At 48.8% G+C, this 18,239-nt stretch overlaps 2 protein-coding genes across 2 annotated transcripts in view; one reads left to right on the forward strand and one right to left on the reverse strand.

Annotated features, from left to right (window-relative positions):
- Positions 1-84: 84 nt before the first annotated feature.
- LOC135828911 (threonylcarbamoyl-AMP synthase-like) lies at positions 85-5,265 on the reverse strand. The gene is made up of 4 exons (XM_065341344.1): positions 4,866-5,265; positions 2,931-3,168; positions 2,032-2,195; positions 85-930 (listed from the first exon to the last, which is right to left on the reverse strand). The coding sequence occupies exons 1-4, from the start codon at positions 5,162-5,164 to the stop codon at positions 876-878; spliced, it is 756 nt and encodes a 251-aa protein (XP_065197416.1). The 5' UTR covers positions 5,165-5,265; the 3' UTR covers positions 85-875.
- A 79-nt stretch (positions 5,266-5,344) lies between these two features.
- LOC135828907 (uncharacterized) overlaps positions 5,345-18,239 on the forward strand; it is a 26,595-nt gene continuing 13,700 nt past the window's right edge. Inside the window, exons 1-9 of the mRNA XM_065341340.1 lie at positions 5,345-5,753; positions 6,470-7,061; positions 8,924-9,012; positions 9,488-9,603; positions 10,561-10,870; positions 11,429-11,486; positions 12,649-12,825; positions 16,091-16,427; positions 17,574-17,699. Of these exons, the coding sequence (XP_065197412.1) occupies positions 5,420-5,753; positions 6,470-7,061; positions 8,924-9,012; positions 9,488-9,603; positions 10,561-10,870; positions 11,429-11,486; positions 12,649-12,825; positions 16,091-16,427; positions 17,574-17,699 (2,139 nt within the window). The 5' untranslated portion in view covers positions 5,345-5,419. The remainder of the gene's footprint in view (positions 5,754-6,469; positions 7,062-8,923; positions 9,013-9,487; positions 9,604-10,560; positions 10,871-11,428; positions 11,487-12,648; positions 12,826-16,090; positions 16,428-17,573; positions 17,700-18,239) is intronic.

The raw sequence follows: 18,239 nt of genomic DNA on the forward strand, positions 1-18,239 counted from the left end.
TATGTATACGACTTCCAGGTTAGGGTGAACATGCAATACTAGTTCGGCACTTTTTGAAATTTCTTCACATGATGCAGCACGAAGTACAACTTTGTAGTGCGTGGCTGTATTATCTCATGAAGAGGTCATAAGCTCCTATTTTATGCTCGCTATCATGTACACTTTCCTTATACATTCTCATGGAACAAGAGCCATACACGCAGGCTTTATGCAAAATTTCTTGAAAACACGGAAAACGTCCGCAGAATCGTGTCATCCTATAGCGACGGTGTAATGACTCGCTGCGTACTGAGCCACATACGCTCGGCGATGAACTTTCTGATAGGAAGTAAACAGTGTTTTCGAAGAATGCGGACAGGGCTCCAGAAAACACATTCTATGATCAAGCTATGGTGTCACATCACCACAATTGTAGCGCAAACACTTTGAAAACACAGCACAAGCAGGGCTGCACCAGAACAGACTGAGGCGGATATGCGGATGACACTGACAGTGAATGGCTAGAAAAGAGACTAAGCAAAAAGTAAGCATACATTTCAGCAGGCGGTCACAAGACTGTGGTCTTTTGAAAAGTAGGAAAAGAGAATAATTTAGCAGCATACCGTAGTTCCGCGCATCTAAGCCCACGGGCCTGTACTCAGATATAAGCCCACCACCGTTTATAAGCCCATGGGCTAATAAACAGACACAAATACGACTCGCGTGTCAAGTAGAATTTTTCACAATCTGGACTCTTGCAACCATGGTACAGCAGGTCAGTGCAGTTTACCAGCACAGCACGGTAGACCCACATATGCCCACGGACTAACGGACGTCCGCCAATATGATGTTGAGTGGTTGCCGGTATACGGAGAGGACAGCTTGTAGCTCATCTCCTACTTCTCCTTCCAGCCGTACGAGTGAAGAACACGCTCCGTGGATTCCAGAGCACTGAGAATGCACACACACACACACACACACACACGTACACTGATGGTTAGACACAACCGTAGGTAAGCCTTTTGTTTCTTAGCTGCACTGATCATGAAAAGCATGACATTGTACAAGTACAAGTATGCCAGTATTTTAATCAGTAAGTATGAACGATCGAAGGTCGTTATTCGCCAGGTTGACTGTACATGTAACTGTACAGTCATGCATCTCACACCTCAGACCTCAGACATGCCCATCGCGGAAGCGATGATAGCGAACAGCTATGTTAGACATAGCAACTTGTACTGGGATTACACCATTCAACAGCTTGCAAGCCTGATGAATTGACCGCCACTAATTTTAGCCATGCACAGCTACTGTAAGTCAACAAATATTCGGGGCATATATATTTCCGGCCATTTTCGGCCTGGTCATGTTTGGCCGGAAATTTGTTGCGGCCGAAAATTTGTTTTCCAAGGTTCAGTGTGACAGTGTATACAGGCGGCAGCAGTACAAGCCGAAAATGTGATGCAGCCGAAATGGTTTTTAGCCCTGGGAGGCCGAAATTTGACTGGGCCGAAAATGAGTAGACTTACAGTAGCTAACAGTTGGCTGATGATGGCCACACAAGCAAGAACACTCTGAGTTGCAACAGATTCAGGGTGGACCCTTGTCTTTTTTCGTGTCAACGTTATATTGAAGATTCACTGATACGCTAGGGGAATGGGTGTGTCCACCCGAATTCCTTTCACTGATACACTGGCAAAAGAAATCGGAGCGGACATGGAGTACTAAGTTGCTGCTTTTAAATGAAACTCAGTCGAGTCTTTCAAGTACACGCTGTGCGTTGCGCAGCCCTAGACCTGCCAACACTGGGCTGTGAAATGGTGCAAGGCTCAAACTTGAGTGACGCGACTGGATTTCATTGAGCAGCATTGTAGCTGTACATGTATATATGTCCAGGTACACCGGTAGCAACTGAAATCCAACCCCCTGAGCGGTGAGTTCACATTCTAGGCGGTCTCTATTTCGTAGTGTTACAATGTGTTGGGTCTTTGCGATGTGAGCGCACCGCACCGCTCAGGGGGTCGGACTTCAGTTGCCAGCACTGCAGCTTACCACCCAGGTCGAATGATGCGATACACGCCCGTGTCCGACAAGTCAACCACCGTCGAGCCTTTCCTGGAGGGCTCCTCCTCACCACCACCACCGCTGCTGCTGGATGGCTGGATCACACCACCGTCTAGGACAACACCGAGCTGCGGCCACAAGTGACTGAATTCCTGCAAAAGACACGCAATAAAGATGCCAGCAAGAGTACTCTAATTTCAGAAATTTTCGGTGCTCAACAAAAGGCCAGGATAGATGAACAGAAAATAATTTTAGGTACAGAGAAGCAGTTCCCTATTGGATTATGTGTGATTATAAAGCTCCCAAGAGTGTGCAACTCCCAAACCCCTTTCTATGGGATTCGCCGACAGCAGGACACAGAGAGGCTAAGAGACTACTTAGCATCACAATACGTCGGCCAATGGAATGCTCAAAAGAGCTTTGCCAACTTACTTACATGTGCATACATCTATACAGTATGATGGCAGCTAGACATAATACTTGCTCGCTGTTTACCGAGATGGGGGCGTGTGAATCAGTTAGTGTCATGTCCTGGGGAAGCCTAGGAAGTGCTGGGCCTGGCGCCCAATTATAAAGTGCGTGTGTGTGTGTACATGTGTGTGTTTGTGTGTGTTTGTGTGTTTGTGTGTGTGTGTGTGTGTGTGTGTGTGTGGTGTGTGCGTCCTTGATTGGACACATACAGGACAGCCGTTGTATCGAGAGAGTTTTAGAGAGAGAGAGAGAGAGAGAGAGAGAGAGAGAGTGAGAGAGAGAGAGAGAGAGAGAAAGAGAGAGAGAGACAGGGACTGAAAGAGAGAGAGAGACAGACAGACAGAGACTGAGACAGATAGCGACTGACACACAGAGAGCCAAGCTGCTACACTGACGAGAACAGAACAACTGCTCACCTCGGCGCGCACACAGCTCGGCTCGGAGCTGATGTTTGCACTGGTCAGAGCCAGCGGCTCATTGGCGGCCTGCGCCAGGTGCCTGCTGAGCGGGTGGTCGGGCACGCGCACGCCCACGAGCGACGCTTCCGGGTTGAGCTCGGGGTTGAGACAGGGCCGGCGCTGCAACACCACGGTCACGGCACCGGGCAGCAGGGAATCCAGCAAGCCCTGCGGCAGGCCATCGCACACTGCATACCTGCGCACACGGCCAGTGTAGGAGAGAGAAGAGCGAGTATAGAAAGAGAAGAGAGGAACATTTACCTTCGGTGTGTACAGTAGGCTTAGTGGCCATCCGACATTATCGATAATTTTTACGACACGAAGAAGTTTAGTTATGAACTTAAGACCCTCCCCCACCCCCTCCAACGAAAAATAGATTGACTTGATAGCTAGAATAGATTGATGTTTCAGCTATCAGTAATTTTCAAAAGGAAACTCTCCTCAACCCACCCACCCATAAACGAAACTGTTTCTCTTTGTGAAAAAGATCGATAATTAGTACGGACGGTCCCTTACAGAACTGAGTGCCGAAGAACGACCAGGCTAGGATTTCGCTGAGCACAGCATACCAATAGTAGCAACACAGAATTTCGCACCTCATTCGTACCTATCATAGTATGGTATGCTGCTGGAGGGCCTTGCGCTTGTTGGGAAAGCTATGGATAACAATAGTGTAGGCGTCTTCAGTTCACACAGTTATACACCACTACTCAAAAACGGTCTCTCGGCTACAAATTCTTCCAAAGATAATAAAATCCAATGTTCCGGCCAGGCCCATTTTCCTGAGTGGTGGTGTATAACTGTGTGAAACATGAAGTGGCTACAGTGGAGTCTGCACACCCTTAGGAAGGCGCCTTCATTGTTCTGTCCCCTTGGGAAATCGCGATTCCGCGGCCGCGGCAAGTTTCGCGATTTTCGTGCGTTTCCGCGAATCTAGCAGTTTCCGTGGAAGACGTGCAATTCTCTTCATGACTCAATTTTCAGTGAATCCGTGAGCCCATGCCATGGCCCACACTGTACAGACGTTCATACATGGTGTGTTCTGTGAGCTTAGCTACAAGTCCATTCATTGGAAACAGTCCAGCTGGCATTTGAAAGTCCGATTTGGGCCGAATTGAGGATCAAAAACCCACTTTAAATCTCAAAAATCTGGGTTTGGGATCTGCTTCTTCACACATTTTGCCATGACAAACCTGTCCTAATTTTGTAAAACCTGGCTGAATTTCTATTTCCCTGTTCTTGGACTTTTCTGCCCTCAAATGTGGCAAGGAGTAATTGCATGGTTCACACAATGCAGGATGTACTGTTGTTTTCACGATATCTACAACTATGTGTGGGAGACACCAAAAAGTTAGGGTGCCAGTTTCCAATGAATGGACTGTAGTGTACTTGGTGTACGCGGAGTGCTTGGCTGTGAATGTTTGTCCCCAGGGCCGAACTTTGACATCGCCCTGTTCTTCGCGCTTCGAAATTCCTTGCTACAAAGTAGATCCTCCGTTCACGTTTTGTAGTCCATACCTATCATCGCAAGATACTGCAGTTTCCGCGAATTTACTATATCTGGCCCATATTTTTTCGCTCTTTTCTTGCGCAAATTTTGGAATTTTTCCCTGCGATTTTCCACAGGGACAGATCGTTAATAATCTGTTCATGATCCTCCAACGGTGCGGGGATTTTTCGGACCATCTCTTGCGAGTCATTGAGAATCGTGGAAAGTGAAAATAATGCTTTTCATAATGATGGTGTGAAATTTTGCAAACCATGCGAAACTGTTATCACTTCTTCAACGATCGAACCTGCTGAAACATTCACATGTGTTTCCCACCAGTACTTGTCTGTCTGTACAATCATGTACGAGTAATGGTGTAAATTCAAATGTCTTGAGCCACCTACTTGTTTATCTCGCTGACGTTTCCTACGCAGATGGCAATAGGCTTCTTTGCATCGCGCCGCTTGATGGCATAGAGCTGCCGTATGCCGCTGGTATTCTGCGCCAAGCACGACACGCCGTAGATGGTGTCGGTGGGAAACGCCACCACGTCTCCGCGCTGCAGGTGCGCCAGCGCAGTTTTCACACTGCTGTCCTCACCGGCCGATTTCATGTCCACAACTCGCTCCATCCTGACGGAGGTGCGAACTAATCTCACACAATGGCACGACAAGCTAGCAGTCTTCTGTCTTATAAAGAGCATACCATCACCGAAGTGACTCTTCTGCTTCAGTTGGACAAGAACAAAGCTGATTACTGGTGCATGGTATTGCCGGACTAATTATTTCTGCGATTGATGCAATATTTTGCTAGTTTGAATCGAATGTGAGTTTATGTTTGCTCTTTGTGGAGAGGGTATTCCCCGACGCCTCGGGAGCTTGGCTCTCGATTATTTTGACTGAGCGGAAAACGGGAGGGCGCAAACACGTCACTAGCGGCGCCGTAGTACAGCCGCATCATGCCACCGTACCACTTGCCACGCGGTGCCGATACCGGCCATTCAACAAGGAGCAGCGCAAAACCGTCCGATGTTGCGGGCGGAAAGACAGCAGCTGCTACAACTCCAACAAAACCGGTCCGTCAAAGCAAAAGGAGGTGTTCATCGCGTGTGTCCGAGGCGGCCCTCTTACCCTCGAGTTTTGATTCCATGAAGAGAGCTGCCGGCCGTTCTCCGGCTTCGGCAGACCTAGACGCGAGTATCCCTGGCGCTATGGACGTGGGCCAGAGGGAGAGAGAAGGTTCTCCGGCTCCACCATTCAAGCGAAGGTACCCACCGACGTCCACGGGTACAGGTGAGGAGTTATGCGCATTCGATATTCAAAATACATTAAAAAAAATCATTCATTTGCCTTTTGTGTTCACATGCATGGTGTTCGCATGTGTGGTCGTAACAATGTTCGTACAAATGAGCGTGGGTGTACGTAGAAACGAGCTGTTTGTGTAATGTCCGAACCATAGAAACGAAAGTGGTTCTTCTTGTTTGCCTCGCTAAACTAAAGTGGAAAGGAGCTCTGCTGCCGGAGACAGTCAATGCAGCATCGACAAGCAACTGCGTGTGTTTGTGTGGATTTCAGCCTTGTGAGGTTCGAACGCCATCAGGCATCATTCCCGCGTGGATGATGACATACGAACCCGCTTGACGTGTGGCTCGATCATGGCATCTCGTGACTGACCGCCCGAATGAATGAACTGAAAATGATTCCAGATGCTTCCACAAAAATAATAATCGCTGTTTGCACCTGAGCGCTCATGCTGCTGCAAACGACATAATCATTACGAATTTACGTGCACGAAAACGAGCTCGATGCTGCGAGAAGTAAACTGATTACAAACCCATACTACGTATTTGACTCTTGGTAACTTTGCGTCGAAAGGAAACGCAACGCAACCTAGTCATTCTCCGGTTCCTTCCGAGCGAGTGGAAAAGAGAGAAGCGGCGAGCGAGTGTGATGTTTCTGTTTCCGATCTCCTGTGGTTTTGTCCGAATATATTCTGTGTGTTCCGGCAGCGGCGTGTGGAGGAGCTGCCAGTGCAATGACGGGTAAGGGTGCACGCGAGTCGATCGTTGGCGTGTGCCTGGAGGGCGAGACAAGTGCGTCGAATCGAACAGCGCTAGGCATAGTGATCGTTCCATACGCGCTAGCTCCAGCTCCCACATCGCTAACGAGTTCGAGTTCGAGTGGAGTTTCGACTGCTGCTGGACAGAAGAGCGGGATCGGACGAACTCAGTGCGCAGCGGAGGTCTGCAGCGCTGGCGCTCGTGGCGGGCTACTGGCTCCTGGACGTGGTGCTAACAGCAGCAGCAGTAGTTGTACGCCCACAGTGGGCACAGCAACCACACCTGGTGAAGGCAATGGTGGAAGAGGGGCGACGGCGGTGGTCTCCACATCAGAGAGCGCGGCATCAACGGCAGTGACCTCCACAGAGGCGAGATTCCGCGACGGTGGTGGCGGTGGCAGTAGCAGTGATTGTGATGGCAACGGTGGTGGTGTCGGTGTCGGCGGCGGCACTTCAACATTCTCGGTGGCTGATCTGCGACGCGCTATCGTCAAGCAGCTACCGTCGGTTCCTGCTCGCGTTCAGTTTCTGACTCGGCAAGGGTACGTGTTTATAAGCCCATTGCATGCGCAATGACGTAATTTGTATCATAAACGCACCCCACACAGCCACCTGGGCATGGTCGTGAGGGGGTGTTGAACAGTGCATTGCTGATCCCAGCGAGCGTACTCACATGCATTGCTCATACCTTCCATATTTGGCAATGGGCAATAGGCTTATTGATGTGTAGACAGTAGATATTATACTACAGTTGCGCTCGGTGAAATCCGACCCAAAGTGCAAAACTGACGCCCTGGACCAGTTCCGATTACATCACTGTGCTGGTGTATGTGTACGACCAGCCGCATTCGTACCACTTCCAGGGTGTCGAGGGCTGTGCAAGTTGAGGGCAACAAGATATGCACTTTGGGTCGGATTTCACCGAGCACAACTACACTACAGCCAACCTTGCCGATATCAGCCCTCGCTAGTATTGGCGAGTTGTCGCTATTCGTCGGGTTGACAGTATTCAGTCAACTGGTCCCTATTGTAGGTCAGACGATTGTGTCGGTATTCATGAGTTGTCCTCTCTTGAGGTCGGCATTCACGAGGTTGACTGTGGATAGAAAAGAGATTTGCTAGAAAGTCGACGCGGAGACGAAACTGACGACTCCACTGATGATTGTCTTTTGAAAGCGTTATGGAACAGGCCCGTCGCACCGACTTAAGGAGGTGGGGCGGCCATGGAAAAATTGAAGCCAATTGCAAGCATTTCCGGGCATTTTGGTGCCATTCAGTGTAACTACAATGAAAGACTTTTTGATTCTGCAACAAACCAAGAAGACGCTTCGATCGGGGACAAGGATTCTTCATTACCCTCCCCCGGGAAAAATATTCAAAAATTGAAGCCAATTGCAAGCATTTCCTGGCATTTGGTGCCATTTCAGTGTAACTGCAATTAGAGACTTTTTGATTCTGCAACAAACCACGATCGGTGGACAAGGATTCTTTGCACTGAGCTGGTGCTTGTGTGCTCCAAAAAGCCAAAAAAAGTGGGGCGGCCTCAGCCGCCCCAGCCGCCCCGGCTGTGACGGCCTTGTGGAAATACAACTTGAACCTGATACAACTTTAATGTACTGTGAGTGTGTCATACTGGCCAACCCTCCCGTTTTTCCCGGGAAAATCCCGGAAAATCAACACTCCTCCCGGGGTCCAGGGGATTTCAAGCAAACTCCAGGAAAAACCAAAGTTTTGTCTGATACAGGATTTTCCTGAAAACTCCATGGTTTCTCCCCGAATGTCCCGGTTTTTTGAACTTTTTTCAAAGGTATGTACGGTGCTCATTCGCAGTTCGAACTGTGCACAGCACTTTGAAGACCTGACAATGCAAGATCTGCACTGACAAAGTGACAGGCGGGCGCCGACTGATCAAACTGCACTACAGGGTCGATCTGTGCTGTACGCACAGCTGCAGAGTCGAACGTTTTTTGGCGGGAAAAGCTCTTTTTCACTTGTTTTGTGCCATCCAGGGATTTTGAGAGAAATCCAGGGATTCTGCATGTCTTGTCAAGGGATTGAGATTGTGGTGGTTGGTCAGTATGGTGTGTCATGTGTAATACTGTAGGCTCAATAATTATGAGACATGAGCTTGTCTGTGGACTTACAGGGTCGTCTCTGTCACACACGTGTGTGTGCATGTGCACATGTACGTACGCACCTGTGCACATGCACACACGCATGCACGCGCACACCTCGCCACACCTCGGACCTGCCCATCGCGGACGCGATGATAGCGAACGGCTACATTAGACATAGCGACTTGTGCCTGCACGCGCACACACACGCTCTTTATCTCCGATACTCTTTCCCTTTCTTCATTGCATTTGCTCTCGCATGTGTGTGTACGCGTACTGTGACTGCACAGGTGGCCCATCACCGCTGAACAAGAGGGCATAGTCCCTATCGAAGCTGTGCTCACGCAAGATGGCCATGTTCGCCTGAGGAGCTCTCCGAGTGAGATGATCCACTTTGTCTGACCTGCTCTGGCCTGCTATGTTCATTGTCTTTGTTGTGCATGTTCGGTGTCGTTAATCTGTCGTGTTCCGTCGTATGATGAGACTGCCACTTTGCGAGCACATGCAGTTGAAGTTGTTACGGAATCACAGCCATTCCGTACCCCGGGACGCAGGACACAAAGGACAAGACTTGTTTGTTACATTATTTATATTGACAAGACGGAAAAGCAAACTGCTCTGACAGAGACGAACAAGAAGACTGACAAAAGGACTCTCGACTACAAAATCGCACATGCTCATATCACACATGCACGCGACTAGACGCGACAGTTTGGGGAATGCCATCACACAGGAAAACAACACATCATTTCACAACAAAGTTCTGCTTGCTGAGTTCTGCTGCTCTCCGAATGGTCTGCTTCGGGAATTTTACTGTATTCTGTTGTGACGTTGTTGTCTTCTTTCTCCCTCAGCTGAACTTCAGCGGATTGGCATCATCATGGAGAACAATGGCGGCGCTGCCTTGGGTTACGTGGAGACTTCGTACTGGGGAACAATTCGGGAGCTGCGCAGTGTCATCTTTGACCATGTAAGGGCATTGGAAAAGAAACAACTACTTTTTAACAAATCATGTAGTAAGCGCCGAGGCGACGGCAGTTTCAATATTGTGAACAAAAGGACAAACTGGATCGACTGTGTAACCATGGTAACAGATCAGTTGTATGATTTTTGGCATACTGTATTTTCCGGAGTATAAGTCGCACTTCAAACACTAGTAATTCACCCGAAAAAAAGTCGGCGCGGCTTAAACGACGATGGTCAGATGAACTGCAAAGTACAGGGTAGATGCCTGCATTGTGTAACAAGAAATCTGGGCGCGGCTAGTGCGGCTTATGCTCCAGTGCGGCTTACACTCGGGAGAATACGACATTAAAAAAACAAACAGATTTATGATAGTATGTACTGCAACATTGTTGCCTGATGATTGCGAAAGCATGAAACTTTAAGTCGCAGCAAAACAAGCCTTGATTGTCCCTGTTCTGTTCTGTGTATTCTGCTCTGCCTCCGCCGCGGTGGTGTTGAGCACTGTCAGCACACTGGGTGCATCCTCCGGTCCATAGTATGTACTGTGCACACTTAATCCATTATGTTGGCCTTCTGTGTAGTACATCACTTGTAGAGGTTGTGCGATTACGTTATCACTTGAGATGAAGCCGCGGCACAGCGCTGCACCGGCGCTAGCGCTAACGACTCTCGCTGCATACACAGCGCCAATACGAGAATCCTCTGGCTGGGACGTAGCGCTTGCATGCCCTGCAGAGGTTATGCGATTGCATCGTCAGTTGGAAATCCTTTGGCTAAGTCGTCGTGGCACGGCGCTGCACTAGCGACTCGCGCTGCGTACACAGCACCCGTAAGCGGTTCCGCCGACTTGCCGCCATGACGTCATCCACGTAACCCCCATGACATCATCCGCGTAACCTCCATGGTCGTTGAGCTCACCACCCCGTGTCTTGCTTCTTAACCACTGTGTGTGTGTGTGCAGCTGGGCAACTCCTCTGGGCTGCTGGACAGCGGCTTCACATTCGTGGACGGAAATGGTTGGCCGATTACCAGCAGTCAGGAGAGCGGCCTACTCGTGGTCAACCTGCTGCGAGACGGCAGCGTGCGCATTCGTACGTTTGCACCGCCTTTGGACTCGACTTTGAATTCGACGTTGGATTCGATGTCCTCGCACGCCGAGAAGAATACATCACCAGCAGTGGGTGCGAAATCTCCCGCGGTGGAATATGTTCCATCGTCATCGTCGCCGCAGACGAGCTTGTCGAGTATGTCGCCAGCTAAGAGCTCATCAGGTATGGGATGTGACCTGTCTGGTGGTGTGGGAGAACTGTTAGAAGGATGTGTTTGTGTGTGTGTGTGTGTATGTGTGTGTGTGTGCGTGCGTACGTGCGTGTGTGCACGCGCGTGCATGTGTGTGTGTGTGCGTGCGTATGTGCGTGTATGTGTGCTTGCGTGTGTGCATGTACTTATACACATGTGGGTATGTGTATTGGTGTGTATGTGTACTAATGGTCTACGTTTGTCTATGAATAGGATGATGCTGCTGATACGCTATTGATACATGCACATGTATTTACAAAGTCGAGCTATGCACGGCGCCCGGGGGAGCTTGCCGACGAATTAAAAAATGTAATTTGCATTGTTGTGTTTGTCTCTCTCTTTTGTGTGTGTGTGTGTGTGTGTGTGTGCATGTGTGTGTGTGTGTGCACATGTGTGTGTGTGTGCACGTGTGTGCACGGGCGTGCATGTGTGTGCATGTGTGTGTGTGGGTGGGTGCACGGGCATGCATGTGTGTGTGTGTGGCTGTGTGCGTACATGCATGCGTATGTGCACGTGTATTCTACGCACAGTTCCATCGTGGCCTGAACCGTCATTACGTCCCTGGAAGTTCAATCCTGCTGCATCACAGTAAGAACAACAATTTTCTGTTTTTTTTTCTTCTAAAAATAATCTTATCACTCTGACTCTGTAGCTCAATGTGTCCATGTGCTGGTACTCTAGTTTCAGAATTTTTAGGTGCTCAATACATTTTCGGTACGAGGGCAAAAGGCCAGGTTAGGTGCACTGAACTTTTAGCTACACGAATAGGGCTTGAAAGTGATGACGTCAAAAACGGCCAGGGAGTAGTAAGTTGACATCAGATTTCTATTTTGGATCCACTAAGGTGTGACTTCGCTATTGCCTCAGTATGTGGGCGCATAGCAACCCACTCATGTCGTATGCAGGTGTGACTTTTACTTCGCCACCAGTTGTCACCCCGCCCCCAGTAGCCAAATCAGTCAGTGACATCACCTTGCTGTGAGTAAGACCGCTTGAAATGTGCTTGGATCCATACAAAAACTGGATCCAGGTGGATCCAGTTTTTGAATTTTTGAAATTGTTGCTATGCTGTGACGTAGTACTTTCAAGCCCTATTCCAATACCGTAAGATACCGTTGATCCGCCCCCACGCCATGTCGCTTCCCAGCTGGTTTTTCGGCAGGGGGCGGGAATTAGAGCAAGGCAGTGAAGCGCAGTACGGTGTACAACAACGTGGAGGATCAGACTCGATGTGCAGGATTGTGCACATTTTCATCCTGGATTGGCACGTATTGTGTACAGCAGTGCAAGCGTCGGTTCAACATCGTATTTCGTTGTATACGCCGAAATCGCTTCACAGGTAGAAAATCGACAGGGGGCGGGAATTAGAGAGGGGGCGGATCAACCGTACTTTACGGTACTATAAAGCTTGCAACTGCATGTATTTCTGTAACTATTTTATCCATGGTTGGGTCACGTTCAGCGGCCTTTTGGATATGCTTATAGACACTTGCATTTCAGTATGGTATTTGTCGTGTAACGCTGCTCCGGAATCCTGTGTGTGTGTGTGTGTGCGTGTGTGTGCGTGTGTTCACGTGTGCGTGGGTGTTTTTTATTTATCTTTTTACAAAGACCGCTAAAAATGCCAAACATGAGATGATGCAGTGTGTGTGCGTGTGTGTGCGCATGCGTGCGTGCATGTGCGTGTGTGCGCGCATATGTACGTGTGTATGCGTGTGTGCGTGTGTGTGTGTGTATGTTCTTGTTGCAGTAAAGTGCTGGGAGAGGAAAAGACTGTGCCAGAATCCAGTGTTAGCAGTATGTCTCCAAAACCGCCGACGACAATGCCGGATGATGGCGGACAAAGTCCTGCCACGCCAACCGAGGGTGTGCCAGTATTGCCACGGACCCGTTCGCAAGCTGCTGGCGAAATTCTGCCACTGCCAAAGTGAGTCCTTCATTACGGTGAAAACTTAAAAGATACTGCATTGCAGTGTTGCCCAATGCTGTAGCCAGCAAGCTCTTTCGGCCATCTAGGCCTCATCAGTACAGCTACGAGTATTGCACTGGGATACAGTCAACTTTGCGCATAACGACACTATCGGCGGGGCATCAGAGAAGTGTTGTTATTCGCGAAGTGTCCTTATAGTTATACCCGGAAGTCCAATGATTTGTACTGTAAAACATGTAATTTTCGGTGTAAGTTTAATTTCGGTAATTTCGGTAGAGAAACCAGGCACCTAAATTTAGATTACACCTATAAAAAGGCACTGGAGTATGCACTGACAGGCTGTATGTGAAGGGAACGCTGGCCACCTAATTCTACATTACACCTGAAACCTGGCAGGTTTCTGGCGCCGACATTTTTAATGCACCTAAAATTACATGTTACACAGTATACCGGTAGACGGGGCATTGCTCTGGGCATGGGCATGCTGTCGTTATTCGCGAATTGCCGTTCCATCCGCAGTCGTTATTAGCGAAGTCGACTGGATATAACGGGCCGGCCGGAAACGGTCCGGTCGGTCGGGTCTGCACTGACTTTGTGGCCACCAGCGGATGTTTACTGCTGGGGAGGTTTATTTTTTTATAATTTTTTTAAGGAACACTAGTATTACGACTGACTGTAGACAAATTGCATGATAGTGAATGAAACACGTAAAATGTTTGGCACCTATGAAATCAGGGGATGGCCCATGCCTGGTAAAAAAATCAACGAGGAGCTACATACATGTACATGTCGATAATAATTATACTCCGATGGTTAAATAATGAGAAACTGCTGAGGAGGTTATTATAGATGTGTACCCGCTATACCACACACACAAAGTACAGTCTGACCTCGCTTAACCCCACACATCCGTTTTCCACAAAAATATCCGGATAGGCGAGGGAACCGGATATTTGAACGCGCATACTGTATGCATGCATGGCATATGCTGTGAATCGGTAACCGATGATTTTCTTCCGGATGGCGAGGGATCCAGATAAAAGAGGACCGGATAAGCGAGGTCTGACTGTATGAAAGACGATGGTGGTATGGACGGTCCAGGTGAAAGCTACTTCCGTCAGTCCTGTATGAACTGTAAAACAGTGAACTTCCCGTTACAACCAATCCTTCAAACTCTCGAGCAAGATATCTGAACTGTGCAAGTCTAGTTCTATTTTTTGTTGCGCTGTTGCAAACTTTAAAACCTTAAACGGGGCCGTAGCACAACACTGCGTCGCTTTGGCCAGAAACCTGTTGGAATTAGCGGGGGGATTTGACATGTGCTTTATTTCACATGACCAGCAGCAGTCGTTTCAACGGCCGTGTCGATCCACACTGTCACTTCATTTTCTAGTGAATCACTCGCTGTGAAACGTGCAAGTGCCGGTCATGTGAATCACTCGCTGTGAAACGTGCAAGTGCCGGTCATGTGAATCACTCGCTGTGAAACGTGCAAGTGCCGGTCATGTGAATCACTCGCTGTGAAACGTGCAAGTGCCGGTCATGTGAATCACTCGCTGTGAAACGTGCAAGTGCCGGTCATGTGAATCACTCGCTGTGAAACGTGCAAGTGCCGGTCATGTGAATCACTCGCTGTGAAACGTGCAAGTGCCGGTCATGTGAATCACTCGCTGTGAAACGTGCAAGTGCCGGTCATGTGAATCACTCGCTGTGAAACGTGCAAGTGCCGGTCATGTGAATCACTCGCTGTGAAACGTGCAAGTGCCGGTCATGTGAATCACTCGCTGTGAAACGTGCAAGTGCCGGTCATGTGATTCACTCGCTGTGAAACGTGCAAGTGCCGGTCATGTGATTCACTCGCTGTGAAACGTGCAAGTGCCGGTCATGTGATTCACTCGCTGTGAAACGTGCAAGTGCCGGTCATGTGAATCACTCGCTGTGAAACGTGCAAGTGCCGGTCATGTGAGTCACTCGCTGTGAAACGTGCAAGTGCCGGTCATGTGAGTCACTCGCTGTGAAACGTGCAAGTGCCGGTCATGTGAGTCACTCGCTGTGAAACGTGCAAGTGCCGGTCATGTGAGTCACTCGCTGTGAAACGTGCAAGTGCCGGTCATGTGAATCACTCGCTGTGAAACGTGCAAGTGCCGGTCATGTGAATCACTCGCTGTGAAACGTGCAAGTGCCGGTCATGTGAATCACTCGCTGTGAAACGTGCAAGTGCCGGTCATGTGAATCACTCGCTGTGAAACGTGCAAGTGCCGGTCATGTGAATCACTCGCTGTGAAACGTGCAAGTGCCGGTCATGTGAATCACTCGCTGTGAAACGTGCAAGTGCCGGTCATGTGAATCACTCGCTGTGAAACGTGCAAGTGCCGGTCATGTGAATCACTCGCTGTGAAACGTGCAAGTGCCGGTCATGTGAATCACTCGCTGTGAAACGTGCAAGTGCCGGTCATGTGAATCACTCGCTGTGAAACGTGCAAGTGCCGGTCATGTGAATCACTCGCTGTGAAACGTGCAAGTGCCGGTCATGTGAATCACTCGCTGTGAAACGTGCAAGTGCCGGTCATGTGAATCGATGAGTGCCGACATGCACAATGTACAGTAGATATTGGTTATAACGTGCCCTTCTGATTTTTCACATTTTATCACTATAACCGGTATATCACTACAGGCGATTTTCAACTGCGCTCATCTTACATACACATTATACACGTGTGGGTACTCGATCGCGCTAATGTAGCGTTCTGATACAGGATTCATGCTGCTGCACCTTCCCCAGTCTAGAGTGAAGAACTTCTTGGCCCAAAGGCATCATCCGGGAAACATCAGACCAGAATACACTATGAAAACACACATGTGGCTCCAAGTCGAGACATCAATGCCTCACACTCGTGTGTTGCTATCACTATAGACGATATTTTTTCCTCACAAAGAGGTGTTTTGAATGGTGATTCTGTATCCTTATACAGTGTAGCCGATTTATCGCTATATACGATATATTGGTTATAATGATAATTTGAGTGGCTTTTTCTGGTTTTGCTTTTGATATTTTCATTTTGTATCAATATAGCCGGTTTATCACTATGTCCGATGACTTTATAACCGATATCCACTGTACAGACAAAGGGTAAGAAACTAAAAAAGAAAAAAAGAAAAAAAAGAGGTCGTAGTGCAACACGGCGTCGCTTTGGGCTATTTGTCCACAAACCCGTTGGAATCATTGGTGGATTTTGACCTTTGCTTTATTTGACATGACCAGCGGCTATAATGGCCCGCAATGGCGACGCGCCCGCCGCCCATCATCGCCCACACGATCCTTGCTGTCGCCGCTAGTGCCGGTTCAGCCGCTAGTGCCGGTTCAGCCGCTAGTGCCGGTTCAGCCGCTAGTGCAGCGCGGGATATCGTCTCCGGCGCGGCTGAGCGATCACGGGAGTGGGGACGACTCTTCCGCCGTCAGTTTGACCGACAGCACGGGGCCTCCCGAGCCAACGGTTGGCGGCAAGCACTTCTTCATTAGCTACGTACGTGCCGAGGGCACACGACAAGCCACGCAGTTGAAGCGTCTGCTGATAGACCGGGGCTATTCGGTGTATTTGGTAAGTTTTTCTAAGTTTGTACTTTGCAGGCAGACGACTGTCTGTTTGTTTTTGCCCGTTTGGGCTGTTTTTAGTTCCTTGCAGGCTATGTGTGTGTGTGTGTGTGTGTGTGTGTGTGTGTGTGTGTGTGTGTGCGCGTGCGTGTGTGCATGTATGCGTGTGTGTGTGTGTGCGTGCGTGCGTGTGTGTGTGTGTGTGTGTGTGTGTGTGTGTGTGTGTGTGTGTGTGTGTGTGTGTGTGTGTGTGTGTGTGTGTGTGTGTGTGTGTGTGTGTGTGTGTGTGTGCGTGTGTGCATGCCTGCATGCGTGATCATATTAAAATTGAATATTGTGTGTGTGCGTGTGTGCATGCGTGATCATATTAAAATTTAACAAGGGAGCTTGGAAGCTCAGGGCCCTACTATGTTGTAATTGTAACACTACGCTATGCTTTTTTGCCTAGCTCATCATGCACATTATGAGAACTGATGGAATTCTTTTTTCCATTGGTTGGCTATAGTGTTTTACGTCGACCATGCCGGCTACAATGCCCAACCATACTACAACGAACTGATTGGCTACATCATTGTATTGCAAAAAGTTTCCATCTGTTCGAATAACATGCATGATGAGCTAGGCAAAAAAAGCATAGCGTAGGGCCCTGAGCGAAAGAAATATACGTTCTCTTTGCATTCGAGGGTAAAACGACACCGTCTACCACCTTGATGACCTAGGCAAAAAAAGCATAGGGATGTTATAAATTTTTCATTTCTCCTATTTTTCAAGACATAACCTAGGATTCGAACCCGCTCTATCACCCTGCATGCATTCCCCGGACACACTTCGCATACATACTCTTTCTTCCAAGTTGCAAGTTGCTTCACGTTATGATCTTGCATTTGAAAGCCCTATTTGATTATTGTGGCCAGCTGTCTTCGAAGGTACGGTACGGGACAGGTACGGGATAGCGCCAGGCATGCCGACGGCACAAACAAACGTCAAATTAAAGCTGTGTGGACCCTGGCTAGCGCCAGACGTGACTGAAGTAACGTCTTTTGCATAGCTACGGGAATTAAAATTAAATTAAATGTATTACATTGTCAGTGTGACTGTGTTCACGACTGCTGTCACTCCTCTCCTTTCCCCTCCTCTCCACTCCTTTGTGCAGGATGTGTGTGAAATCAAAGGGGGTCATGACTGGCAGGACTCCATCTCTAGGGGCATCAACGACTGCAGTGTGTTCCTTCCCTTGGTGACTCCGCAGTACGGAGAGACGCGATGGACGAACCGAGAGGTGAGGCGTGTGTGTGTGTGTGTGTGGGGGGGGGGGGTAGGTGTGTGTACGTGTGTGTGCACGTGCGTGTGTGTTAGGGAGCATCTCATAAGTTCGCATTTTGTTTCTAAACGTAACGCATTTCGAAACGGGGGTAGGGGGGTTGCGCCCATTTCGGATAGAAAAATGACAGTTCGCACATTTTCTGGATGTGTACGTGTGCAATACAGTGCTGTGCTTGTGCTAGACCGCTTCAGACAGCAGGGTACGGGTGTGTTTTAGGTGTAGATCTAACCCTTGCACTACGCATGCAGGCTACTCAGAGGTGTCAAATGTCACACCAGCCTGATCAAACCGTGTACCTGCCACCTGGCCAGCTTTGACAGTACAGTCGTTGTGGAGTAACTCTGTTTATGTGTGTGTACATGTCATTGATTGAACTAAGACTGTAACCAATAGTTACTTGTACTCAGTAGATGTGGTACATGTACTAGTAGTACTGTATGTCATTCACTTCGCACGGCTGTTCGCGCACGGACATCTAACAATATGGCGTCGTTC

The sequence above is a fragment of the Sycon ciliatum genome, chromosome 12 (assembly GCF_964019385.1).
Source record: "Sycon ciliatum chromosome 12, ocSycCili1.1, whole genome shotgun sequence".
Lineage (NCBI taxonomy): Eukaryota > Metazoa > Porifera > Calcarea > Leucosolenida > Sycettidae > Sycon > Sycon ciliatum.

Excerpts from the sequence above, each read along its gene's own strand:
- LOC135828911 (XM_065341344.1), bottom strand. The coding sequence starts at position 5,164 with ATGCTCTTTATAAGACAGAAGACTGCTAGCTTGTCGTGCCATTGTGTG. Across the intron at positions 3,169-4,865 it reads AACGTCAGCGAGATAAACAA|GTATGCAGTGTGCGATGGCC; the intron begins GTAGGTGGCTCA and ends CCGTGTGCGCAG. Across the intron at positions 2,196-2,930 it reads CGAGCTGTGTGCGCGCCGAG|GAATTCAGTCACTTGTGGCC; the intron begins GTGAGCAGTTGT and ends TGTCTTTTGCAG.